Genomic DNA, 27,558 nt, shown 5'->3' on the forward strand with positions numbered 1-27,558 from the left:
TGTTAAGTGCAGTCTCTCGCCAGCTCCCGCCCCAGTCTGCGGGCCTCCGGAGTAGCGGTGCGGCGGGAGCGGCACAGCAGAGGGGACAAGACCAGGGTAGGAGGGAACTGGCCGGCTGGGAGAGACCCGTACACCATCAAGATGCTGTCCTGGCGGCTGCAAACGGGCTCCGAGAAGGCCGAGCTGCAGGAGCTCAACGCCCGACTGTACGACTACGTGGGCCGGGTACGGGAGCTGGAGCGCGAAAACCTGCTCCTGGAGGAGGAGCTGCGTGGCCGGCATGGGTACGAGGGCCTGTGGGCCGAGGCGCAAGCCCGCTTCGCCAAGGAGGCGCGCAGCCTGCGGCAGCAGCTAGACGAACTGAGCTGGGCCACAGCGCTGGCCGAGGGCGAGCGCGACGCGCTGCGGCGCGAGCTGCGGGACCTGCAGCTGCTGGGCGGGGAGGCACGCGCAGCCCGCGGCCGCCTGAACGCCGAGCTGGACGCGCAGCGGCGGGAGCTGCAGGAGGAGTTGGGCGCGCGCGCCGCCCTCGAGGCGTTGCTGGGCCGGCTTCAGGCCGAGCGCCGCGGCCTAGACGAGGCCCACGAACGCGACGTGCGGGAGCTGCGCGCGCGCGCCGCCGGCCTGACCCTGCGCTACCGCGCCCGCGCCCCCGCGCCCCCGCCGCGCATGCGGGAGGTCCACAACGGCTACGCGCTGCTTGTGGCCGAGTCGTGGCGGGAGACCGTGCAGCTGTACGAGGACGAGGTGCGCGAGCTGGAGGAGGCGCTGCGGCGCGGCCAGGATAGCCGGCGCGAGGCCGAGGAGGAGACGCGGCTGTGCGCGCAGGAGGCGGAGGCGCTGCGGCGTGAGGTGCTCGAGTTGGAGCAGCTGCGGGCGCTGCTGGAGGATGAGCTGCTGCGGGTGCGCGAGGCGTACGAGCTGCAGGCAGAGGAGCGGCAGGTCAGTGCGCTGGGAAGCCCCCAGCCCAGGCCCGCGCGCCCTGCGGGTGGGGGCCGCGGGGGAGCGGTGGGGCTCCCCGGACCACGGCTCGTTCATGCCAGGCGCGACGTCGCCCACGTGCGGGGCCGGCCCAGAGAGTGCCGGTGGGGACCCAGGCACCGAAGGGACCGCCCTGCTCTGCAGTGGGGCCTCAGGGTCCCGGCATCTCGCCACCCCTGGTCCTTCGACTCAGTGGGCGCGTGCCAAGTGGCAGGTCCCGCTGGATAGACCCGTCCCTGCCCTCCTATTTGGTTGTCAATTTCTTTGGCCCTTGGCATGACTGGGTGCATCCTGACAAATGACCCCGTCAAGCTCTAGGTTCTCTTTCAGTTTCCTGTGCTTCGAAGACCGAGTTCACTTAAAAGTCAACCAAGAAGCCCCAGAAGTGACTTCCAGAGGTGACAGCTCCTTCCTTCTCAGACAAGTCTCAGTGTTGGGAGGTTTCTAGGCAATGGCCAAGTGTTTATCGTGAGCCGTTCAGAATGGCAGCCCCGCTGGCCCTAGGGCTCCCCTAAAACAACTTAACTTGTTTTACAAATCGGTTTTTATTTTGCCAGGTTGATTTCCCAGTTGGAAGCAGCTGGTGGTGGCTCCCTGGGTCACTGCCTCATTTGTTCTTAGGAGGGGCAGTAATGTTAATGCAGAAAAGAGCATTAAGATCAGAGATGTTTTTCTCACAGTACAAGCTGATGTCCGATCTCTGGGTTGTGTAAAAGCTGTGGTAACGCAGGTCCCTATGGCAGGATGTTATTACAAGTACAGGTAATATAAACAGTTCCTATTTCAGAGAAGCAGAGCTCAGACTTCTGACACTGACACGGTGACACCTGTGGCTGGATTTATTGTCTGTACACCTAGCCCAGTCCCAGGGTTAGCCCTGGTCCTGCCCAGTCTGGACCAGAATTGGAAGTATTCCCAAATCCTTAAACTGTCATCTTAGGATGACAGTTTAAGACAACATTCACACAAATTCAGAAATATTTTAAAGGGAACAGTTTGTAGCTTCAAGTTAAAAATTTGTGTTGGAGTGATGATTTTGTGCCTTTTTATAAAATTAGAAGTAAAGGAAACATGGCAGTCATGGCACAGAGGCTTGTGGTGACCTCACAGGCATCCACAAATAATCAGCAGTTATCTGTTGACTACCCCTGGTCCTTAGCACTGTACTGGGGCTTCACTCTTCAAAGAACTAGAGTCTGGATGGGAAATCATATAAAGCAATACAGTACAAAGTTGTTTGGAATTTAATCTTTTGGATCTTAGGTTTTGTTTGGTCTCTGCCTCATAATTTTCAAAAGCCTTCTGCTGGGGTTGTAGGTGGGACAAGGGCAGGGGCCGGTGAAGTATGTGCTGATTTCCGGAGCTTACTCTAGACTCCAGAGCGCTTCCCTTTGCAACGATGGTGGCCAGGGATGCCAGTTCCATGGGGCCCCATGCTCTGTGTTGAGTGAAAGTTAAAGAGTGTCTTTAATGTAAGCTTTCACAGAGCTTTTAACCAAGGAGAAGTGCCTGCCAAACTCACTGCCCACTGAACCCCTTTGTAGGGAACCCCTGCTACCACCTCAAGGGTCCCTGCTGTGCAAGCAGGTTTGGAAAAGGCTTCTTTGAGGCATGTTTTGTGGGCTAAATCCCCACCATTCGTTTGCAGTCATAGCTCACTTGGCTCATTTTGGACCTGGAAGCTCTGGTTTCAGTGTTCTTTTTTAGCAGCAGAACCCTTTCCCCCCCCAGTTAACTCTTAAGTGCACCGCCAGATATGAAACAGATAAAAGCAGAGTTCCTCTGATTCCAGGACAGGTGGGGACCTGAAGTGCCATTCAAAATCACCTTATTTGACACAGGGACTCCAGGGCCTTTTCCTGGGGTCACACCTGCCCCAGAACTAGGATCCCACCCTCCTGTCCAGTGATATCTCTCCTATTGGAATTTGCTTCTTTCCCCTAAAAGTAAAGAGTAAGGAAAATGTCTATAAGGACTTGGGTATTTTTCAGTTCCAATTTGTAGCTGTTTCATTATACTGAATGTTTCCTTATCCATAGCCTGAATCTTTCACCAGTTATCTTAAAGCACCCATATTTCAAGTTGCATTCCAAAAGACTCACTACCAAGCGTTAGTATTTTTTTTTAAGAAGTGTAAAAATACTAGCTATTTTGTTAAAGAATAAATATTGATGATTTAACCCCAAGCCTCTGATGTTTTCAAATTCTATAGAAGCTTAGCCTGGGGAGACTGAAAATATCATAAAACCTGATTTAACTAATTTACTGTAATAAAAGTTTCATTACTAAGAGTTAGCCTTTATCAAGAGCTTTTTGTGTGGCAGGTACCAGAGGTACCGAGCCCATCACATGTGTATTCACTCTCAGTCCTCACATCAGTCTTAGGAGGTGGGTACTAATATTTACCCCATCTTACAGATGATGAAACTGAGGTCCATAGGTTACCTAGTTAGTAAGTAGCTAAGCCTGGGTTTGATTCATGCTGCATTGCCTGAGCAACTAACCACTGGGCAATATCCCCTCTCTTCTATCTGTTCTATTAAAGATGAACTTTAAACCAGTATTCAGTTTGCTTTCATAGAACAATGATCAGTGTTCTTCCTAAGGGATAGCACAGAGGTGCCTGTTAATCTACAGTCCTAAAATGCTTTCAGACCCAGCTGGCTGTTGTCAGAATACTTTTAGTGTTAAGTCTTTCATTTACATTTTTTTTTTGCGGTATGCGGGCCTCTCACTGTTGTGGCCTCTCCTGCCGCGGAGCACAGGCTCCGGACGCGCAGACTCAGCGGCCACGGCTCACGGGCCCAGCTGCTCCGCGGCATAAGGGATCTTCCCGGACCGGGGCACGCACCCATGTCCCCTGCATTGGCAGGCGGACTCTCAACCACTGCGCCACCAGGGAAGCCCTCATTTACTTTTTAACGTGTGCCATATGGTTTTAATGGGAACCCCTTTCCCTCATCTGGAGGCAGGAGCACCCACATAGTGCCCAGGCTCTGGGCTGGCACTGCAGCTTGAGGGGGAAATATGCTCACTGGGACTCTCTTTCTGGGAAAACTGGGCCTTCCCAGATGGCCTACATGCCTTAGACCTCTCTGAGAGGCCCCTCACCTCAGATTTGCCGGAGAAGTTTGCTGAACTGACATCCAAGTTCCCAGCATTTTATATGTAGTTCAGATCACTTGAAGCCTAATTAATATACCCTGTCTCCCAGTCTGCAGAAAGGGACTTCAGACAAAACTGTAAGATGTTTGTGATTTACACCAGCCTTGGCCCATAAACGTTGAGATTTTGGCTTGTGAAAGTGCACTCTTAGCCTCGAGGCTGCCTGTGGCCAGCTTCCACGCTCCCAAGACATGACTGAATGAGAACTGGAATGGAGCTGGTTTAGCTGCCCTACCTGGGTCTGAATTGTGGCTCTGCCACTGTTTGTGTCTCCGTTTCCCACCTGTGAACTAGGGGTAATGAAAATGGCCCACAGGGTGCATCCCCATTCAGTTCATTCATTGAGTACTTGGTGTGCCAAGTTTGCCTCTTAAGTGCTGGGGGTACAGCAGGGAGCATAATGGAAACAAAACAGAAAGTCCTTGACTGCACAGGTCTGGAGGTGGAAACAGTTCAGTGTTCAGGAGCGGGCGTGGCTGGGGCGAGGGGGCGAAGATGGCCTCTACAGGACCTGGACTTCGGCTCTGAGCACGTGGGAAGTCGCTGGAGGGCTCTGTGCAGAAGTGGGTGGTGACCCGAGTCTTCATGGGATCTCTCTGGCTGCTGTGATACACATAGACTGTGTGGGGCACCTGTTGGGAGTAGGGAGACCTCTTTAGGAGACACTTGCCACCGTCAAGGCAGTAGGTGCTAGAGGCTTGGGCCAGGGACAGCAGCGAAGGGCAGAGGCAGGAATCTACCCTGAAGTTGAAGCCCACGGGGTTTGTGGATGGATTGGATGTGGTGGGAGAGAGGGAGAAATCAAGTCCGCTCCAGGGCCTGGGGCCTGAGCAGCTGGAGGAAGGGGTTTGGTGCAGGAAGGCAGGCTTGGGTGGGAGAGCAGATTTCAGTTTGAAATGCCTCTGAGATACCCACCTGGTCTTGTAACATAAAATGATGGGTCTGGAGTTCACGGTGTTGTATGGGCCAGAGCTATAAACACTTAGTTAGCATCCAGTCAATGCTTGTTATTAACACATCTAGTTTTTGCATCTAAATGAGGTTATCACAGAATTTAAATTCCCTCGAGCTCTCTAATGTTCAGGATTCTCAGTGCATGACCGTGACACTTGCAAGCTCTTCCTGTTGTGTCTGGGTGACTTGCTCAGCAAGGAGCTGCTCAAGTTTGGTTAAGAGAAAGTGAATTCTTTGGACAATGAGGGCAGCAGGCTTTCCCTGGTGTAGCCTACATTTCATCATCAGTTGTGATGCTGCCCAAATGTTCTCTAAATAGCAACTAGAAAGGTGACCTTTCTCCCCAGCTCTAACGTTTGGCAAAACTGCTCCTGCTTGGGTTAGAATTAGCTGCTGTGTCTCAGGCTCCAGTGCCTTGGCTTGGCCCACGGTTTGAAAACTTCTGGAGAAGTGGAGGCCAAGTCTGAAGCTTTATTCAACCAGCAGGATCGGTTACAATTTCTGTGAAGACTGTTGGGAGCCAATAATTCTTACATTCCTGCTTCCAGAAGTCAACGAATTTTCCTTTGACCGTTTAGGAAGAGTTGACTCACGTGGGAATGTGGTTGGAACTGCACTTATTTTAACTTAAACAGTTTGATTTTCCTCCTCTTATTTTGCGGGGTGCAGAAATGTTCTGCACCCCCAGGAGGGAGAGAATCTTCATGTTACCTCCTTGGCATGGCTGGGAGATCTTGACCTGCTTAGGAGGCTTGTAGTTAGAGAACTGAATGGGTTTGATTTTTTTTTTCTGAGCATTTTAACAGCAATCAAACTTTTTTGTGAAGAAGGCATTACTACACATTGTCAACTTTTCATATTTAGGTAGAATTTCCTGTAGTAGGAAGGAGTCATATGTTTACAGAACATTTTATACTGTAACCTTGTACCTGAGTTTATACTCCCTCTAAAATGGGGGAACATAGGCTTTTAACACTGAGACTTAACTATAGAATGTGTGAATGTTGTGACTAGATTCTGGCAACTGTCACTTAAATCAAGACTGGCCAATGGTCTGCTTTGATGAACCTCTTTATTTATAATGCCAGTTTTGGAGGGTGTTTACACTTACCCACCCTGGGATACTAGCTAGCGGTTTTTAAATTTACTCCTTTGCTTTAAAAGCTAAGTGGCTTCAGTTTTTGTTTTTAGCATACTTTATATAGACAAAAATAACCTAACAACAATTATTAGCTTAGATATATAGAACTGCTATGAGAAGCAGAATTATTTACATGCTGATCATTCATGCATCTTTTTAGATGGTAAATCCAGTGTGGGATCTTAGTTACAGTCATTCCTTAGTTTCATAAACATTACCTATTTACTTTGGGCCGCCAGCATATTGCCAGGTGCCTTTGGTGGAGGGATTACATGAGAAATGAAAATAGATTCCTTCTCCCGTTGTCTTATAATTTTTAAATTCCACAAAGATGAATGTCTAAAAATGTATCCTGTTAATTGTATTCAGAAATAATGCTACGTTCCATTGCAAACCAAAAGTTAAAGTATATGGACTTATTCAAAGTTTAAATATTTGTTCAGTTAATTATTCCCCAGCATAACTATAAAATATTATATAAAACTGTAATGCAGAGTAGGGCAAAACTGTAAAATGGTACAAATGAAACCATTGTGTTTATTAAATATATTGTCGATTGAAAATAGTACATTTTGGGGACTTCCCTGGTGGTGCGGTGGTTAAGAATCTGCCTGCCAATGCAGGGGACATGGGTTCAATCCCTGGTCTGGTAAGATCCCACATTGCCACAGAGCAACTAGGCCCGTCTGCCACAACTACTGAGGCTGTGCTCTAGAGCCTGTGAGCCATAACTGATGAGCCCTTGTGCCACAACTACTAAAGCCTGCATGCCTAGAGCCTGTGTTCTGCAACAAGAGAAGCCACCGCAATGAGAAACATGCCCACCACGACGAAAGAGTAGTCCCTGCTCACTGCAACTAGAGAAAGCCCGTTTGCAGCAACAAAGACCCAACGCAGTCAAAAATAAATAAATAGATAAAAACATTTATTAAAAAAAAAAAGAAAACAGTACATTTTGAGGAGGGTAATATTATATTGATCATTTCATTTTACATCTAGTTCACCGGTTGCGTGCTGTGTGACTTGCATGTGAAGGGCATTTTTCTAGAGGCAGGGGCTGGGGGGATGCATGAGGCAGTGATAGACTGTGCCTTGCAGTGTCTCCCAGCCAGGGCGGGGGACGTGGACAGATGCAATTAACCAGGAGGGAGTGGAACTGCTATGGGGGCAATGTGAACACGTGCCCAGGGAGCACTTATTAAACTACACGAGAACAGTCATAAAAGTTTATATCCAGGTCTGGCCTTTGACATTTATGCCCAGAATATATTCTTGTCACATTAACATAACTTTTCTTCCCAGATGATTTTAAAGTGGCTTTTCTAGGTGAAACAAAGAACTCTGTATCATGAGTATGGGGGAAATTCTGTTTCAGATCTGAGTAACTTCTGTTTTAAATATAGTAAAACCCCTGCTTTCTAGCCTTATTTATTCATTTATTTTAAACTTCTCTTTATTTTTTTATTTTAAACAGATTTATTTATTATTTATTTATTTTTTAAATTTATTTTTGGCTGCGTTGGGTCTTAGTTGCGGCATGTGGGATCTTCGTTGAGGCACGCGGGATCTTTCATTGGGGCATGCGGGCTTATCTCTAGTTGTGGTGTGCGTATTTTCTCTCTGTAGTTGTGGCACGCAGACTCCAGGGCGTGTGGGCTCTGTAGTTGTGGTACGCGGGTTCCAGAGTGCGTGGCCTCTGTGGTTTGTGGCATGAAAGCTCTCTAGTTGAGACTCGCGAGCTCAGTAGTTGTGGTGCATGGGCTTAGTTGCCCCATGGCATGTGGGATCTTAGTTCCCTGACCAGGGATAGAACACGCATCCCCTGCATTGTAAGGTGGATTCTTTACCTCTGGACCACCAGAGAAGTCCCTAGTCTTGGCTTATTTTAAATAGCATCTTACTTCACTAGTTTCATGTATTGACTTCCCTAAGCTGACTGATGTCTGAGCTGTAGAGATGCTTTACAAGCATTCATTATTATTAGGGAGAATGAACAGAGAAGCCTGTGTCCTAGCCACATCTTCCTTATGCGCTGATTTAAAAAAAAAAAGAAACCTTCCAGGTGGGAGAAATATAGTATTTAAAAATCATCCTTGGGACTTCCCTGGTGGTGCAGTGGTTAAGAATATGCCTGCCAATGCAGGGGACATGGGTTCGAGCCCTGGTCTGGGAAGATCCCACATGCCACGGAGCAACTAGGCCCGTGTGCCACAACTACTGAGCCTGAGCTCTAGAGCCCGCGAGCCACAACTACTGAGCCCACGTGCCACAACTACTGAACCCCACACACCGAGAGCCCTTGCTCTGCGACAAGAGAAGCCACCACAATGAGAAGCTCACGCACGGCAACGAAGAGTAGCCCCCGCTCACCGCAACTAGAGAAAGCCTGCGTGCAGCAACAAAGACCCAACACAGCCAAAAATAAAAAAAATTATTTAAAAAATAAATAAAAATCATCCTTGCGATGACTGCATTTTTAATAAACTTCGAGGTTTTTCATCTCTTTTTGTGTCCTGAGCTCTTGGTACCTTAAGTTCAACCCAGCAAAGCTTCAGTCCTCTGATCCCAAAACCTTCTGTTCTCCTTAGAGAGAGATCGCCTGCCTGGAGGATGAGAAGGCAGCCCTTACCTTGGCCATGACTGACCGGCTACGGGACTATCAGGAGCTCGTGCAGGTGAAGACTGGCCTCAGTCTGGAGGTGGCAACCTATAGGTAAGGATGCTGCGCTGAGTCCACCAAGCTGGAGCTGGCAGTGTGAAAGTCCCTGCAGCCTCCGTGGAGTGGCTGTGGCTTTGTGTTACTGAGCACTTACTGCCTGCCAGACGCAGTGCTAAGTCCTTCGCAGCTGCTCACTGCCCATAGTCACCCTCTGGTGGTGGACACCACACATCCCTTTTGCAGGTGAGGGAAGGGGCTGGAAGCAGGGGTCCAGGCTGCTGAGGGCCTGTGCCTTACCCACCGAGCATGGCAGCCCTTGGTGGAGCCCCTGGCTGAATTGAGGGATGGTCCTAGGGCCAAGCTGGTGGGGGCCTTGCTGGGTCGCTGCTCTAGGAGCTATGCAGCCTGAGTCCTGCAGAAGGGATGCTGGTCAGGGCATGGGGGCAGGGGAGAGGAGGCACTTGCCAGCCTGTCTTTCCCAAGATCCATCTCCACAATCTTCTTGGAAATCTCATGGGATGAACAATTGCAAAATTAAATTGGTAGGGTATTGAAACAAATGCTGAGTGAGATAAGCTGAGCTTTACTAATAAGGAAAACTTCAAAACAATCGGGCTTTATTTGGGGGAAGGAAGCATTAGAATTTTTTTCACTTGCAAGTGGCAGAAGTCCTTCTCAGACTGGCTCAAGTCAAAAAAGGCATTTATTACTCATATAACTGAAAAAGTCCTTAGTTTTGGGTGTGGTAGGTTCATCCGGTGCCCGGATGGGGTTGTTGGCGGGCTGTCCCTGCCTGCTCTGGGCCCCTCCTTCCTTGCTCTGCCCCCACAGTGGCAGGAGGGGCCCCAAGCAGCTCCAGACTTTTGTCCTTGCAACCTCCAATCCTGTGGTCAGAGGAGGGGGCTCTTTCCCACCATCCTAGTAGGACTCCTGGACCTGCTCTGGCTCTGCTGGGTCATGTGCCCATCCTTGGCTGGGGGAACAAAGTGCCTGAAAGGGGTTAGCTTCCCATGAGTCACATGGACTGAGATTCAGGCGGGAGGTACCCCAAACCAGGCATCGTTCTAGAGCAGATGCTGGGTCAGCCTAGAAAACCCGCATCTGTGCCCCTGTTAGGCGACACCTGGTGTCAGGTGAGGTCTTTTCTCTACAGAGGCAGTTGGATCTTCCTGTTTCCTTTTTGTAAAAGTTCTCTGGGTCGGAGTCAGGAGACTTTGGTTTTATGCCTCATCTCTCTGGGATTTTGAGCCCTTTCCTTCCTCGCTTTGTCCTGCCCCCAGTTCTCTGTCATGAAAAGTCAGAGGGCACAGGTGGGCATCTTGCCTGAGAGGCCGGGGCCTTACCTCTCTGGTAGGTGTTCACAACCCTACCAGCTTAGCTTTCCTCAAGGCTTAGCTTTTTCTAGCTTTTCTCTTGGTTGCGAGCCTTTTTCACTCATGTCAGCAGGGACAGAGTTTACTCCTGTCTGTGGCCGGGCATTTCTTTAACCCATTTAGGGATTGACTTGGCCGTCTCCTAGGAGATTAGGAAGCATCAGTCCTTTTTGGGAAGTGAGTGATTGATTTCACTGTGTGCCTTCCTGAAGTCCAAGTTTGCGTGGGGAAAATGCGGAGCCCAGCCCAGGGGCCTGCATATGCCCGGTGCTGCCCAGCTCCAGACCCCAGCCTCTGTGGTTAGAACTGCTGCCGCCCCCCTGCCCTCCAGTGCTTAGGATTGAGTCTGGGAGATGCCCGCAGGTCTAAAGACAAAGAGGCGGTAGAATATGACCTGTTTCTTTGTATCAGCCAAAAGCCTAGCATTTTTTATCACTGATAAGTGTCCTGAAGGTAAACCCTTGTCACGTCTTACGTGATTCTTTCAGTACTTTGTGCTGCTGCCCAAATTCTGAGGCCAGGTGTGAAAATTCCTCTTCACAAGTGCCCATTTGATCTTTACAAACCTCGACCTTGCATCTCTGGGAAGTTGACCTTCTTCCCACACCCTGCCTCTCTGAGGGCGGCAGGGACAGTCAGCTCCGTGGGGACCACGTTCCAGGGTCCTGTGCAGTGTGACTGCTCACCAGCCCTGTCCAGAGGTGGCCAGTGCTGCGGCAGGCATTGCTTCGCCCGCCATGGCTGAGGTTGTGTTTCCCCGAAGTTTCGGGCCACTCCTCTAGCACTGCTCAGACAGACATGTGAGATGTGTGAGCCACTGCTCACACACCGCACATGGAAGAGAAGGGCTGTGGCTCTGGAAAGCTGAAAGCACATCGCAGCACGGCTGGACTCTGGGGGCTGTGCTGAGGCCAGGTCTCAAGTATCATGAGCCCTTCCAAACCCAGATATTTAGTCCTTTCCGGTAACCTTAAAGAAGAAACGTTAAGGTAATAATAAAATGGTGCAACTCATAATTTATAGGGATAGACTTACAGTTTATACATAAATATATAATTTAACAAAATAATAAAATTAAAACAAAGCAAACCTCAGAGTCTAGGACTGGTGGATTTCACCAAACCTAAGTGGGCCAGTTGGTGGCCAGGGAGACCGTGGCGCCTGACCTGGCAGGTGAATGTGAGAATGAGCCCTTTGCTCCCACATTGCAGGTGATGATGGGCAGAAGCTGTGGGGCTGGACTGGCGCTGAGGATGCTGAGAGAAGGGGGAAGTGTGGGAGAAGACAGGCTGGCACAGTTGTGCTCGCTCTTGTCTGCCTGTCTCCAGTGGTGTCATGTGGGGCTGGAGATGCTTATCTGCTTGATATGTCATCTCGAGGTTTTTCCTGGCGTGTGAGTGCTTGTTATACGAGGGGCTGAGGGATGAAAGGGGAGATTCTCGGAAACAGGACAGGGCGTGGTTCTCAGCTGCATCTGCACGTGGGCATCACCGGGAGAAGCTGATGAGGCATCGGCTCCTGGACCCAGTTTAGATATTCCCATTAGATTGGCACAGGGTGGGCCCAGGCATGGTAGCGCTAAAGCTCCGAGGATGATTGTCAGATGCATCCAGGGAAGAGAAACACTGGTCCAGGGCCTTGCTCACAGGGGCCTGCAGACCCATAGTGTCGGCATCACTAGGCATCTCAAACTTGTGGGAAACCTTGGGCCCACCCCAGACCTGCTGATCAAAGTTGCCTTGTCACAAGATCCCAGGTGATTTGTGTGCACACTACTGTTTGCAGAGCAGCCCACAGGCATCCAGAAAGCTCTAAGCCTGTCTCACAGCACCTAGAGGACAAGACAGAGGATAGGCAGGCTGAGTGGGGTGCTGGTGCTGCGGGGGGCTGATGGAGTGTGCAGAGCAGGCTTCCTGGAAGAGGCAGTGCCAAGTCTTGCAGGAAGGGCAGCCAGGAAGAGACCATGTGGGAAGGGCTTTCCAGGCAGAGGGGGCAGCCCGAGGGAGGATCTGGGGACTGACCTGGCGTGGCATCTGTGGCAATGCCGAGGATTCGGGTGTCCCTGGGTAGCTTGGTTTTGGGGGCTGTCATTGAGGGCCATGTATGTTGGGTGGCTGAGAGACACACCCGTGAAGCCGTGGTTTGTGAGCTGGGTGGGGTCTGTGCTCTCAGGCTGCTCTGGAGATGCTCGGCACGCAGGGTGTGGTGCCTGCTCAGAGGGGCTCAGAAGCGTGCAGCCGTGTGCTGAGGATCGTGTGCTGTGGATAAGGCTGCGCGGACCGAGGCAGCCTCCTACACCATAGGAGACAAGGCTTGTCCCCCAAGACACACAAGTGCAGGTTTTCTGGAATCAGAAGGGAGTTGTGAGAATCAGAGAAGTTTTCTAGAGGGAGATGAGATTGATCTGGGTCTTGAAGGATGGCAGAGATTTGAACAGACATAGAAGAGGGGGGAGGTGGGAAGTGGGGGGTGGCATGGGAGGAGGGAGGGAGAAGTATGGTTAGGTGAAAAGTCAAACAAGATGTTAAAATAACAGTATCCAGGGAAATACTGTACATGGTTTACTGCCAATGAACAGAGTTTGATAAAGATGGTTTAGGAGAAGGAATGGAGAGCTTCAGGCCGAGGTAATTAAGAGAGATTTTCAAGGGATGTGGGATTTGAGTTGGGCCTTGAAGGGGCAGGGAAAGTGGGGAATAGGAATTGGACTGGCAGAAAGGTGTCAGAAAGGAGCTCCAGGTGCACAAGTCAGGATAAAAATAAGTGGAGGAAGGAGAATGCAAGATGAATCAGCAGAGGCCTGGAAGGAGGCAGATTGCAGGGGCCTCCATTGCCAGGCCACTGAGATGGGGCGGTCCCAGGGCCAAAGCCGAGGAGAGGGGAGCCAGCTGCTGCAGGTGGAGTGCAGGAGGGTCTGGGCCTGGAGTGGAATGGGTATGTGTGTCTGTGGGTGGGGGCAGAGGCCTCGGGAGGTGCATGTGGTGGTCGGAGATTCGGGACCTGACATAGGTAGGTACCCGAGGGAGCCTCTGCTCAGGGCTGGTGGGGGCAGTGATGGAGGGGCCGGGAGCAGGAGGTTTCTGGGTAGGAACGTGGGCAGATGTGCTGCTGGGCACACACTCTTGTAAACTAGATCACCCTACAGTGAGCCCTTTCCACAAAGCAGGTGGAGAGGGCTCAGTGGGCTTATTCAGACTTAGTGTATAATCTGAAGATGGTGAAACTGACAGTATTCAGAACCCACCATGTCCCAAACCCCTCCACTGCTGACATAAAGATCAGGCCCAAAAGCTATCGATTGAGAACTTGCAGAAACACAGTTAAAAAATAAATAGAGCACTCCTACCCCCATCCCCCACCCCCCAAAAAAAGAGAACAGAACACAATCATCAGGAGTAAGCTGTTAGAAAATATACTGGAAAAAAAAAGATAGTCAAAATTGAAACAAAAAAATGCAAAAATAACCCAGGAATAAACTGAGTCCAGAAACCACAAAACTGAGGGTAAGAAGGGGCCCATCCTGGATTTCTTATCTGGGGGACAGATGACGAAATCTCCATCAAAATTTAAAAAGAGGCTTTTTTTTTTATGTTTTGGGGGTGGAGAATATAACAATTCTGAGTTTTACCTGGAAAAATGGAAAGCAGGGCCAAAGGATTTCTCAGACAGAAAACACTAAAGGGAGTCTTGCCTGGCCAGATACGAAAATGTAGTGCAAAGGTTTCCTGCCTGGGGACTTTATGGCAAAGTCCTTTTAAAAGGTTAGTTTCTTTGTATGTCTGTGCTGGGGGAGGACGTGCAGAGCCCCCCTTCCCTCTTTCTGATGGCAGTGGGCAGACGTGGCGGGTTTTAACTGAGAATATTCAGTCTCTAGGTTTAGACTGCTAATGAAGCAGTACAGATAACGCTTAACATTGCTAATTTCATCATTTTAATGATGTTTCTGGTTGCTCCATTGTTTTAAGATCACCTGTACCTTTTTATGTGTCTCTTCAAAGGAGAACATTTCTTGGGAAGTTCTCAAGTTATTGGAGAAATACATTTTTTAAAAATTAATTAATTTATTTTTGGCTACATTGGGTCTTCGTTGCTGCGCGCAGGCTTTCTCTAGTTGCGGCAGGTGGGGGCTACTCTTCGTTGCAGTGCGCGGGCTTCTCATTGCAGTGGCTTCTCTTGTTTTGAAGCACGGGCTCTAGGCGTGTGGGCTTCAGTAGTTGTGGCTCGCAGGCTGTAGAGCGCAGGCTCAGTAGTTGTGGCGCACGGGCTTAGTTGCTCCGCGGCATGTGGGATCTTCCCGGACCAGGGCTGGAACCCGTGTCCCCTGCATTGGCAGGTGGATTCTTAACCACTGCACCAGCAGGGAAGTCCCCATTTTGTTTTTTTTAAAGTTGAATCCTATTTTTGGGAAAACCTATAGAAATATGTTAACACTGAGACTTACCTGGTTATTAGGTGAAAAATTTGAAGTTAATAAAATCTTGTAGTTTTAAGGATAGAAAATTAGGATCAACGGATACATTTGGTTGTTAGCCTTACCCACATCATTGCGTAAATGAATTAGCCCTCAGTTAACCATGACTTTAGGTAATCCAGAATCTCTTCCCTTCTTGAACTGCTTTGGTTAATGGAAAATCACCTTTCTTCTGAGGTCAATAGATGATGATGTAGGTGATGATGATGATGGCTGATATTTATCGAGCACATATTCTGTAACAGCCATTGTTGCAAGAACTTTCCAATCACTTTATTAATTACCACCGCAAACCTGTGAGTGCTCCCTGTTTCAGAAATGGGGAAACTGAGCCACAGAGGGTTTGAGCGGCTTGCCCAAGGTCATAGGACTAGGAAGTGGCAGGATTTGAATCCAGGCAACCTGATTCTGGAGGTTTCTCTGTTAACCACTCCCTGTGCTTCCTCTTTCTGCTTTATTAGTAATCTTATTCTTTATGTCAGTCTTTTTTTTTCTGTCTCTGGAATTGACAAATGGGCTTTCCTTATGTGATTTCATCCTGAGCACAGAGGAAATGACCAGAGGCTGCCTGGCACCACTGCCTCCTTGTTGTCTTTCATATGCCTGTGCTTAGGACAGACCCTTTCCAAACCAGATGGTGATGCTGGTCCTGTGGATGGACTTCTGCCCCTCTCTCCTTCCTTCCCACTCCAGTCCCCAGTCTAGAGTGACAGGCGGTCGGTCCCCTGTCCTCTCTGGAGCTGGGGCCCAGAGAAGCTCCTTCTCCCAGCCCCTCCCCCTTTTCCTCCAAGAGCCTGCATTTTGCCAGGAAGCACCACGTGAAACATCTCTCCACCCAGGACCAGGCAGGCTCCCCCACTGGCGTTGCTTCTGGAAACATCCTCCGACTTTGCCTCCTCCCTGGCGCTTGTCCCTGTTTCTGGTGGGCATGCAGGGTGGCCGCCTTGTGCCCACTGTGTGGAGCCGCAGCAGATGTGCCCTGAGCTGCTGTCAGGATGATCTATCCCAGACGGGAGCCCCGCTGCTGGCTGGCCCGTGGGTGGTCTGTCAGGGCCTGGCACCCAGCCAGGGGCCGCATTAGAGCTCCCTTCCAACCTGTGGGCTTGTCTCGGCGGCCTTAATGAGGCCAGGGACCTGGTTTTCCAGCACATGTCTGCTTGTTTTCCTGCTTTTCGAGAGGCTGCCAACCCGTGGGCCTGTGTGAGATGTTCACTTATAGCCCGTGATTCAGGCGGTTGGCATTTCTCACTGGCACGGTGGGTCCCAGGCAGTTCTCTTCTACTGCTCCCCAAATCCCCAGAGACTGCTTGACCTGCTCCTTCAAGTTGTACGAGTCTGTTCCTTAAAAACCTTCCTTTGAGAGCTTTTGAGGGAATTGACCCTTTTTGGCCTTGCCCCAGGCGCTTTGTTTATGCCTCTGCCACCTAGTCTTGTGAGCTGTGCTGGTGGAGACTGGTTGTTGTGTGTCATTGCGGGGGTGGGGGTGGAGGGTTCGTAAAGGCATGGATTCAGGGACCAGTGTCCCAGCATGCCTGTGAGGCCCTTTGCTGGGCGCCCAGGTCGAGAAGGTGGCTCCTGCCTGTTGGATCAGCCGTTGGGAGGAGGAGTCACTGTGGACCTGAGTGCTTCCCTAGTGGGAGCTGCTGCTCTTCCCTGTAGGGACATTTCGATTGAAATCATCAAGAGATGTTGGATCTGCTTTCATTAATATGGTCTGGAGGGTCTGTCTGCAGGATTTGTTCTAAAATGTATGTGAAATGGCACCATCTCTGGCCCCGCAGGGAGGCCCAGGCAGCCTGCAGGGCGGCTGAGTGCCCAGGCCTGGGCTCCCTTTCTCTCGCTGAGGAGTGCAGGCCTGCACTCCAGTCTGCTCACCTGTAGGGCCAGGATGCCCATCGTCAGCCCAGTGTGGGGTTGCCAGGAGGACTTGGTGAGATAGAGGGGAGGGTTAGAGCCTGCTTGGTGCTCAGTCTTAGGGTTGGTGAAGGCCTGGGGCACAGGAGCATTAGTGCTGTGTCACCCCTCGGGGTCTGGTGCCCCCTCCTGACTCAGGGTCCTGAACTCGGTAAAAGTTTGGTGGTGGTTTGGATTTTCCCTGAAAGAGAAGCAAAACCATTCCCCTTTGAGGGGAGAGGGAAGAAATTTTTCCCCCAAGGGGATCTTCTTTATCCTGACCCCCCACCCCCACCCCGCCGCCACCTCCCCAGTCATCAGTTCTCTGCTGACCTGGATGCCCTGCAAGCACTTTCTGTCCTGCCTTGGGCAGCTAGCATGGGAGCCCTGTGGTACCTGAGCCTTCCTCCTAAGCAGGCAGAGAGAAGATCTGAAATAGGACTTGGCTTCTCAGTAGCCCGCCGTGGACCCTTAGCTGTAGGATGCTACCTTTCCTGCTACTGTCATCCTGGGGCACAGACCCTCACAGGCTGACTTTTACCTTGAACGTGTTCCTTTTATTCTATACAGACCTCGGGATTTTCTCGGCAGTGGAAGCTATTTGTGTTCCTGGAACCGAACATGCTTGGTCATGAGGGTGTGGGATTAATGGGCTGGTGTCCTGTTTCCTGGCTCTCGCCTGGCATGGAGGGCAGGGCTCTGGACGCGGCCCCTCGGCTTCCTGCGTCCACACATGCACACTGCAGTCGCAGCTTCCAGGAGAACCCTCCTGTGCACACCTGGACTGGAATCCCTCTCATCCTTGTCTTTGCTTTTTCCTCAGGGGGGCCTCCTTGCTCTCTTCCACCTGCCCACAGGGTTCTCGCATTTGTGGGAATCACTGCATTTGAATCAGTGGAAATAGAACTTGGCCCTGGTCTGCCTGATCCGAGAGTCCCCACCGGCTCCGGCGTCCCTTCCCTCTTTGGCTGCCTGGCTCTCAATGGTCAGATCAGCATTTCCAAGTGGACCCCGCTTCTGCTTGCCCTTTGCCATATGCAGTATATTTCTTGGAACTGACGTTAGTGACCTCACACATTGCCCTAGCAACTGAACAACTGGTGTGCCCGCAGCAGCCCATGTCCTAGGGTCTCCAAGCAATGGACATCCCGCACTGACCCACTGCGGTGTGCTGGGGCTATGGGGCCTGACCTCTGCTCTCTCCTCAGGGCTCTGAGTCATGGACGTGAATAACAACTTAATGAAGACTCTAGAGTTTTACACTTTGGGAGCTAGACATGGCCAAAGAAACCACCTAGTCCAGTTCATTTTGCCATTTTATCAGAGGAGATAACTAGATGCCGCCTGGAATGAGACCCCTGGGGGCCATGGTGGTGGAGGGGGGTGGTCTGCAGCTCTTCCTTCTCCTCTTACGCCTGCCCTTTCCATCTCTCCTCTTTTTTCATCTCTAAGATGTCCCCATGGAACCCAGTATGAAAACTGCAGATGCAGTCTGGCTGCCTTATTTACAAACAAATGTCAGTCCTTATTCTGCCCTTAGTCAGCCCCTGACCTGTGACTCCAGAGAGACCCCAGTGGGGTAGTAGTAATTGTTTTGGGTCCCTGTAGCCCAGGGTGACCTGCCAGGCATGGGCCCTTCCTTGCTTCCCAGGGAAGCCAGACCCCCAACCTCCCTTCCTGGGCCCACATCCCTCTGTCTCTTCCTCCTCCATGCCCTGGGTTTGGAAGGGTTTTCTAGAAGGCCTTGGCTCTCCAGTCCTTCTGAAGCCCTGGCCCCCTCATTTTGTTCATTTAGCTGAGAGACGCTTTCTCCAGCCAGGTCTGCTGGTGTGGGCTTGCATCGCAGTAGTGCAGCATCTGCAGACACATGACACTGTGACAGTGTATCATTGACCAGATCGACAGCTAACAGAGGCACTTCTTGTCTTTTATTTCCTAATGAGTTTTTTTAAAATAATTTTTACAGAGCCTTACTGGAAGGAGAAAGTAATCCGGAGATACAGATCTTGATTGAGCGCATTGAAAATGTACCACAAGGTAAATATAAGGAAAGCTTATCATTTAACGTTAAGATGCTGTCTATCTGAGCAGGTTCATTCCATGGATAAAGAGTAAAGCATCATTTATCTGGAAGAGTTGGGGTTAGATAAGAGTTTTCAGATACCTGTCATTTGTCCCTCTCAAGTATCAAATAGATTTTATTTAATGGGCCATAGTTTCAATAATAATGCAAATGAAATTGTGTGGGAAAGGGCTTCATTAACTCATTTGTTCATCTAGCCAGTGTTTGAGGGTGCTTCCTACCCAGCGTGGTGAGGGAGGAGAGGGCTGATGGAAAGCTGGAAAGTGTGAAGGGTGAGAGGTGGACATGGATTTATTCATCACACCCTGTGGAGGGAACACCCTTTATAGACCAAAGACTTACAGCCTTAACCCAAACCTAGGGAGGTATTACTTTGTACAGCAGGCAATCAACACTGGAACTCGTGACCCCACCGGCGGGAGAGGTGGGAAGGATTACACTGTTTCCACCAGCTTAGGTTTGCGTGGGCAGCTCAGGGTGGTGTGAGCGGCAGTGTCACCTAGTGCCCTGAAGTCAGCCTCTGTTCGGGCCAAAAGCTGCAGCACAAAGCCTGTATTTCCTATAGCTGAACTGACATTAGAGAGTTAATGTTCATCAGAAAGACCCGGAGAACCTGTAGGATAACTTTTTTTTTTTAAAGTTTTCTCAGTCCTGTAAAACCTTAAAAAGCTTTCTGGCTAAGCAAGGGCGGATTACATTATGTGCAGTATGTTCTGTATACACCTTACTCTGTGTAGTTTCAGGCTCCATGAGTGTTGCCATGTTCAAAATCATGGTACATTGGGATTACATGTGTGTACTGGTTAGTGCTGTCAGGAGAATGTGATTATAACAGTCAATCTGGATAGGTGGTAGTTTTAAAAAAAAATAACCCTCCCCATCTTTATTTTCAAAAACAACATTCCTATTAGACACTTCACAGATTGACAGGTCACTGCGTTCAGAATAATTTTGGTTCCAGTCATCTGTGACTGGAAGGGATTTGGTCTTAGTGTCCAGCAAGTTTGCTTTTGAATTTGAGAGTAAGGTTGGTTGGCTGCCATGGGGGAGACCCAGGGGGCAAGAAGCCAGCTCAGCAGATGGGTGTGGGTGGGCACAAAGTGGTGCCTGCAGGGTGGATGATGCTCCTGGCCCGGCCACATTCCTGCCACCAGCTGCCACCCCTAAGAGCAGGTACCCAGGGTGGCATGTCTGCAGATGGTCCAGAGCAAAGCAGGAAGCCCCATGGACCGCCTCCCAATCCCAGGACCATGACATTAAGACAGATTGTAGTATTGGTGGTTGGTTGGCTTCCTGCTTTGGCACCTTTTCAAATGAAATGTTTGTATTAAAAAAAAAAATGTATAAAAACAGAAGAAATCAGGAATTAAAAAAAAAAGTCAAATTCTTCAATATTTGTTGGCCCAACATGGAAATCAATGAAAAATAAGAGCATAGTAAAAGGTGGAGGGGTTATGCCATTCAGTGTTTAGTATTTATGTACTCTGTAGTAATTATGAAGCTCTTCTCTGCTAATTAGTAAAATAAAGTTATCTCAACAAAGTGGAGATGAAGGATTCCAAATTGTGAAATTTCTGCCACATAAATAGCACCCCTAACGTCTCTGGCACATGTGCCATGCTTTACGATCACACGTTTGATATATTTAAGATGCATGAATATTTTAAGATCAGTAATTGGAGAAAAGTGTTGTGTGGAAGCATTCGTAGGGCTATATTTTATTGTCATAGGTTTCTTTAAACTACCAGAAAAAAATAATTTGGGGGTTGAAAATATCTCATTTATAATGACCCTCCGGTGGTAATAGTGTATATTATGATGGGATGGGATTTGATCTGTGGTGATGCTTTTCAGATGAAAAAAGGTAATGATGACTGTCATTTTAATGCACTGTTCAATTCCTACAGAATTCAGAAACAAGCCCTATCAATATACCACCTCAGTATTACAGAGGGAAAACGAAAGAAATCTGTTTCCAAGGCAGAAAGCACATTCGGCGAGCTTCAGTCACAGCCTGGTGCCACGTTCTCAGACGGCTGTTAGAAGCGCTGCCAGAAGAGACTTCCTGGGCTCCAGATACTCTTCCTTTGTCACTGCCCGGCAGGAGAACTCTTATGAAAAAACTGCCAGCAGTCAAACCAACTTCAGACATTTCTCTCCAACCCCTGGTCTTTTAAGAAATACTGAAGCTCAAGTCAAAACATTCCCTGATAGACCAAGAACCGAAGGTATAAAGGGCCCCCCCACTAGTTTAGCCAAAGAGTCCACCGTTGCCCAAGAGTCCTACCAAGAACGCCGGGACAATGTGGTGGCAGGTGCTCCCAAGAGCACTTGGTCGAATGAGAGGACCGTCATTTTGGGAAAGAAAATGGAAGCTAAAGCCACAAGGGAGCAGGAGAGAAACAGACCGGGAGCCATCCAAACAAAGCGAGAAGAGAAAATGTTTGATTCTAAAGAGAAGGCTTCAGAGGAGAGAAACTTAAGGTGGGAAGAACTTACAAAGTTAGATAAAGAAGCAAGACAGAGAGAAAGCCAGCAAATGAAGGAAAAGGCAAAAGAGGAGTCACTGAAGGAGAAAAGTGTGAGGGAGAGAGAGATACCGATCAGTCTAGAAGTATCCCAGGACAGCACAGCAGAGGCGGCCCCCCAAGGTCTCCAGACACCCCTAAAGAAGGATGCTGGTGATGGAACACGTAGAGGGGTGGAAACGAGAGAGGCGGGGCTCGGGCTGGGCACCAGTGACACTGCAGGCTCTCTGAAAGGTAATTCCACGACCGAAACCATAGCTGAGAACATTGTTTCCAGTATCCTGAAGCAGTTTACCCACTCTCCCGAGACAGAAGCATCTGCTGATTCTTTTCCAGACATAAAAGTCACTTACGTGGACAGGAAAGAGCTTCCCGGTGACAGGAAAACAAAGACTGAGATAGTCGTAGAGTCAAAACTGACTGAAGAGGTCGACATTTCAGATGAAGCTGGCCTGGACTACCTGTTAAGCAAGGATGCTAAGGAGGTGAAGCTGAAAGGAAAATCAGCTGAGCATTTGATCGGAGATATAATCAGTCTTGGTCTGAAGGGGAGAGAGGGGAGAGCAAAGGTCGTCAACGTGGAGATCATCGAAGAGCCCGTGAGCTATGTCAGTGGTGAGAAGGCGGATGAGTTTTCTACACCATTCGAAGTGGAGGAGGTCGATGACGTGTCTTCGGGCTCCAAGGGGCTTGTTGTTGAGGAGGAAGTTTACGGAGAAACAGATATCACGTGCTCAGGGAATGAAGGTCAAAAGACCAGGCAGCCCCAAGAGAACATAACTCACTTTGAAGAAGTGACGGAGGCAGGTGACTTGGAGGGAGAGCAGAGTTATTTGGTGTCGACTCCGGACGAATACCCTGGTGGCCATGAGAGAGATGAAGGCCCTGTGTACGGGCAGATCCACATCGAAGAGGAATCCACCATCAGGTACTCCTGGCAAGATGAAATTGTGCCAGGGTCTCGGAGAAGAATGGAGAGGGACGATGCATTGGGAGAGAAGGTTGTGAAGCCACTGGATGTTCCAGAAGCATCTCTGGAGGGGGACATGGGTTCTACTCACTGGAAAGGACAAGCGAGAAGTGGTGAATTTCATGCTGAACCCATAGTCATTGAAAAGGAAATTAAAATACCACATGAATTCCACACATCCATTAAGGGAGGCTTCAAGGAGCCCAGGCACCAGCTGGTGGAAGTGATTGAGCAACTGGAGGAGAGCCTTCCGGAGCGCATGAAGGAAGAGCTGTCCACCTTCACCAGAGAGGGTCAGGGCGGGCCCAGGGGTGGTTCCGTTGATGTAAAGAAAGTCCAGACCGCGGGTGGCAGGGCTGTGACCTTAGTGGCCGAAGTCAACCTCTCGCAGACGGTGGATGCCGATCAGTTAGACCTGGAGGAGCTGAGCAGGGATGAAGCGGGGGAGATCGAGAAGGCCGTGGAGTCGGTGGTACGAGACGGCCTGGCTAGGTGGCACAGCCCGGCCCCTGGCAGCCCAGATGGGGAGGCCAGAATGGAGGCCCCGGCTGCTAGCCGCGGCTTCAAGCGCTGGGCCACCCAGGAGCTGTACAGCCCCTCTGGTGAGGAGGCCGACGCCGGCCAGGCCTCTCCCCACACGGAGCTGGTCACTTCCCAGGGCCCCGTGTTGGCCACCGTGGAAGTCACCAGCCCAATGGGCTTTGCCCAGTCACACGTGCTGGAGGACGTCAGTCAGTCTGTGAGGCACGTTCAAATAGTGCCCCCTGGAACTTGGAGGGCTGAGCAAGTCTCACCTGAAGGATCCGCCGCCCAGGTGGTGGAGGTAAGTGGGGAAGGTGACCTGAGTTGGGCGGCAAGCTCGGCGGAAGCCAGCTTGTCTGCAAGGCATCTTACGTTGGGTCCCGATCAAAGTCAATTGTCCAAAGAAGTATTCTTCCCAGGGCCTGACTCTCCCTGTCTGGGGGCAGGGGACTCAGAAGAGCCTGGCCTGGAAGAGGTTTCCACAGATCCTGACAGATCGGGGAGGCACAGCCCATTTGGCTCCCAACAATTTCATTCTAAGAGGGAAATTACTTTTCAGGCTCCCGCTTCTGAGGCAGGGAAGGTTGGTGATTATTTTTCAGAAGAGTCAGTGGGTACCCAGACTTCTGTGAAGCACCTTCAGTTAGGCCTCAGGGAGGGGTTCAGTGAGCAGATCCAGCTCACAGCCCCCCTTTCAGACAGAATGGAGTTGGGTGTCAGAGAAGCTTCTGGGCACACGGAAGTGTGGTCAGGGAATGGCACATCCATCAGGCACATCAAGACCGTGCCTCAGAGGCATCAAGGCACCGAGCAGATGGTTCCCCCACCCTCGAAATTTAGTGACTCAGAAAGCAAAGCCCACAGAGAGGACTCGGCAGATGTGACCCAGGCCACCCATAGTTACGCTGTGGGTAGGAAAATCCTGATGACTGAAAAGAGCACCTTCCAAAGGGCCGTTTTTGAATCGCCTCAGGAGGCTAGTTCAGGAGACACCTCAGGGGCGGAAGCGACATCAGATGTGAGCAGATCCTTTAGGCATATCCAGCTGGGTCCTGCAGAAACCAACACCTCTGCACACGTTGTCTTCCACGGACCCATTTCCAAAACATTTGCACTTGCTGGTTCGGTGGACTCCCCTGAGGTAGGCGAGGTCGCAGACAGTGGCAGAACACTAAGGCATGTTGCCCTGGGGCCCAAAGAAACTTCGTTTACCTTTCAGATGGACGTGAGTAACGTAGAGACGACCCCCCGCTGGACCCAAGAGGCCACAGTCCTCTTCCCCGCAGGGACAGAAGCAGAAGCTCATAGTGTGTCTGACCGTGATGCTTGGAGAGATGCCAGCAGTAGGAATGACCTGGCAGCTGGCGTGAGCTTTCAGGGCTCTGCTGGGGACAAACACCAGGCCCCCGGGGAAAAGGGCAAGGAGCAGGCCGAGTTTGATAAGATGGTGCAGCTGCAGAGGATGGTAGACCAAAGGTCGGTGATTTCGGATGAAAAGAAGGTTGCCCTCCTCTATCTAGACAATCAGGAGGAGGAGAATGAGGGACACTGGTTTTGATAAACATATTTTGTTTTAAATGCCATCTTATTGGGTAACATACCGACACACAAAGGCCTTTACTTCCTTCAGGGGAGGGAGGCTCACTCTTTATTAAAACCTCCCCCCTTTTTTACTTTCTTTAAAGAGTGCTCCAGGCAATGTCAATTTACTTGATAATCTGTAAAGATTTCAAACTAATTCATGCCTTAAAAGGCTTTGGAATTTTATTGAGTTGGAACTTTGACAAAAATATTTTTTATCTTTTTAGTCTTAAAAGTTCCTTGTTCTGGAGTTTTCTTTCTACTCTACCATTCTTGCACCAGGTCACAGAAATGCCTCACATCTGTTTGAAACTATATCTAGGTAAGATGCCTAAATGGTAATGAGATTAAAGTAATATATTTAAGAGTAAATCTTATTTGCATGTGCTAACATTAAATAGTAAACTAACATTTTAAGGGAAAAATGAATATTTTTCTCTTTCCAAAGTCTTTTCAAAAAGAAATCATAGGAAATAAGCAGATTTTAAAAAAAGCTAAATGATTTCATCTTAGGAAAAAGATATTTGTCATAGAGTTAAATTCATTTAAAAACTTGAATGAATTGCTTTCTATGTGCAGAAATTTAAATAATATAGTATTTTATTTATGGAGAGGACAGCTCCAGCCTCCTGCAGTATATCAGATCAACACACTAGCTATGTTTGCATAAGTTCCTGGAACGCTGCACTGCGTCCAGGCAGGGACAGGGGCTGGGGCGATGATTATTGGGAATGGCTTACAGTACCAATTTTTTGCAATACTAGGTTGTTTAGTGCACAGTCTAAATATTCTTTTTTGTTATAACCTAAGTTCTGGAGTAGCCAGCTCTTACCAAGGTATACTTGAGCTTTTCTGCACTTTAGCCTCTAAACATTTAATTTTACTGGTGAGAGGTAGACCCTGAAGACAGTAAAAAGAACGTTGATGTGCAGACTGTAGCTGGACTTGTGGGATGGTCATGCACAGTAAAGCTGAAAGCCCAGCTGGGCTGTGCCTCCCAAAGAAGCCCTTTCCAACCCACTGATGATGGGCTGGAGGCCTTTCTGAGCGCAAAGAGTTAGAGATGGAAAAACGGCAATCAACCTCATGGAGGTTTTTGCACTTTTGACAGAAATCATGACAGTGGCGGTGTTTTGTCCAGGGGAAACAAATAATACATTAAATAGAATAAGGTGTTTTGGGGAGGGAACTGGGTGCCTCTTCTGCTGCCCAGCCCTGAAGCACCCAGGAAGGGCCCTGGAGGAAGGCAGAGGCCCTACTCTTCTGGGCCACAGAGTGTGGCCCTGTAGATATACACCACTGGGTTTAAGATACTAGAATGGGTGTGTTCTGTTGGATTTATTTTATTTTACATAAAGGTATTGTTTTTAAAGCTTCCTTCTTTAAAGGTGTAGCCTCACATAAAGATAGTATCTCTAGGAGCACAGTATTGTAATCCAAACTAGTTTCTTTCACTTAATGTTGTCGAAACTGTACTGCCCCTAACTTTGTCATCCTCAGGTAGGACATGATGATGGGGGCCGGTAATGGAATTTGAGGGTCTTCCCTCTAGGTTTTACTGATGGCCCTCAGACCTCCACAACGCATATCTCTTGAGCTGCCAGGAATGGCTACAACAAGTAGTTTAGGGAGAGTGCGTTTTCCTAATCAAGAAGTAGAGGATCAATGCAGCACAGCTTTCAGGGTGATCTATTTTTAAAACACCGTGAAGCGGGTATAGAAAGAAAGTTGATTTGAATTGCAAGTGTAAACCTTTTCTTATCTGCCAAATGCACTAGTGATTGTCAGAAACTGGTATGGTGGTGACGGCTTTGCCAGTGAAGACTTCTTGTTTCTAATAAAAAGATGAGTTGATTTTATGTTAGTTGTAATTGGTAATGATTTGTATAAGTTATTTATTGGTGAGAATTCGGTCAAGGTGACAGCCTACTGTTTGATGGCAAGACAGACTGATGATGGCGGGGGTCTGTTATGTGTGTCTAAGTAGGCTTAGTTTAATGTCACTCTCCTAGCTTGTGACCTTGGAAATGAGGGCTAATGTGAATAGGTTTATTAAAGTCATGATTGACCTCCATTGGAAAATAAATGTCTTAGATCTTAATTTTTATTTCCATGTTGGAATGCGTATCTTTAAGAAGTATCCTGACAAGAGTATTTACCAATATGGAGTCATGAGCTGTTGTTGGTTACTAAGTCTCTGGAACACCCAGGAGCAGGGTGTGCCCTTGACCCTGTGACAGGTCATGCCACAGCTCCATGTCCTTTAAAACCAGTCACTCTGGAGACAATAGTAGTCAACTGTGTGGTGGGACAGGGTAAGGACACAACCAGTCTTTTCACATTTATTTTTGTGTAGACAAAACGGTATTAATGGAATGTTTTTCACCTTCCCACTGGCTGTTTTGATATTGTTTGTTTAAAATGTATATTTAGAATGGAATCATCTGAAAAGCTGATCTTGCTAACCACCTATGAAGGGATATGTCATAAGAATGTATAAAAATAAAAATCTAAGAAAAAATCCCACATTGTTCCTAAAGAGAATGAATGTTTTCCAGTAGGTTTTTTTGTGGTTTTTATTTAAATTCTAATTAAAGCATATATGTGTTTATGTGCATGTTTTTTTATGGTGGCACAGAATCACTGGGGAGAATATATGTGAAAAGTCCCAGTTCTTTAATTCCTCACCTGAATTAGAACTCGATATTGTTAGCACAGAACTAGAAAGCATGGCAGACAGAGCATAAACCACTGGCTTGTATTTAAATAGACTGGACAGTTTGTGGTAAGAATGACATCCTGGAAGGCTAGTGACAGTAGTGTGACCAACCATCTCATTTGGCCTTGAATGGAGGGGTCTCCTGGAACATGGGACTTTCAGTGCTAAAATGAGAACAGTCCTGAGCACACCATGATGGTTCATTACTAACCTTAAGTGCAAACCGGAATGGCTAATCATGCCCATCTCTTAGGAGCTTGAAAAAAGTGCGCTAGTTTGAGACAAAGGAGTAGATACTCTTACCTGTTTGTAGCGTTGTACAAAAACAAAATAAACCAAAACATGAATAGCTAGACTCTTCCTTTCATTTTGAAGTTAAAACATTTAATAGATGGGAGACATTTGATGGAACATTCCTAAATTCATTCTTTCTCAGGGTGGTGGCTAAATGTTTTAAAAAGTGTTCTAGTTTCTGTGATTCCAAAATACTATCCTACAAGAAATAGAGGAAGAAGTAA

General features: G+C 49.0%; 1 protein-coding gene across 3 annotated transcripts; it reads left to right on the top strand.

The window, feature by feature from the left end:
• Positions 1 to 72: 72 nt before the first annotated feature.
• On the top strand, positions 73 to 27,385 carry SYNM (synemin). 3 transcript variants are annotated; one of them, XM_060005503.1, is made up of 5 exons: positions 73 to 942; positions 8,830 to 8,954; positions 18,604 to 18,674; positions 20,628 to 23,041; positions 23,960 to 27,385. In XM_060005503.1, exons 1-5 carry the CDS (start codon positions 142 to 144, stop codon positions 24,296 to 24,298), a joined length of 3,750 nt encoding a protein of 1,249 aa, XP_059861486.1. In that variant the 5' UTR covers positions 73 to 141; the 3' UTR covers positions 24,299 to 27,385. The 3 variants fall into 3 exon arrangements, with proteins under 3 accessions (XP_059861486.1, XP_059861483.1, XP_059861485.1); XM_060005500.1 differs by having other exon boundaries at positions 20,628 to 27,385; XM_060005502.1 differs by having other exon boundaries at positions 73 to 225; positions 20,628 to 27,385.
• Positions 27,386 to 27,558: the final 173 nt, after the last annotated feature.

Source organism: Delphinus delphis, chromosome 2 (assembly GCF_949987515.2).
Source record: "Delphinus delphis chromosome 2, mDelDel1.2, whole genome shotgun sequence".
Lineage (NCBI taxonomy): Eukaryota > Metazoa > Chordata > Mammalia > Artiodactyla > Delphinidae > Delphinus > Delphinus delphis.

What these genes read in the sequence shown, in the direction of transcription:
- SYNM (XM_060005500.1), top strand. Translation starts at nt 142, where the DNA reads ATGCTGTCCTGGCGGCTGCAAACGGGCTCCGAGAAGGCCGAGCTGCAG. An exon ending in CTGGAGGTGGCAACCTATAG is followed by an intron (nt 8,955 to 18,603) that starts GTAAGGATGCTG and finishes TAATTTTTACAG; the next exon opens with AGCCTTACTGGAAGGAGAAA. An exon ending in CATTGAAAATGTACCACAAG is followed by an intron (nt 18,675 to 20,627) that starts GTAAATATAAGG and finishes CAATTCCTACAG; the next exon opens with AATTCAGAAACAAGCCCTAT.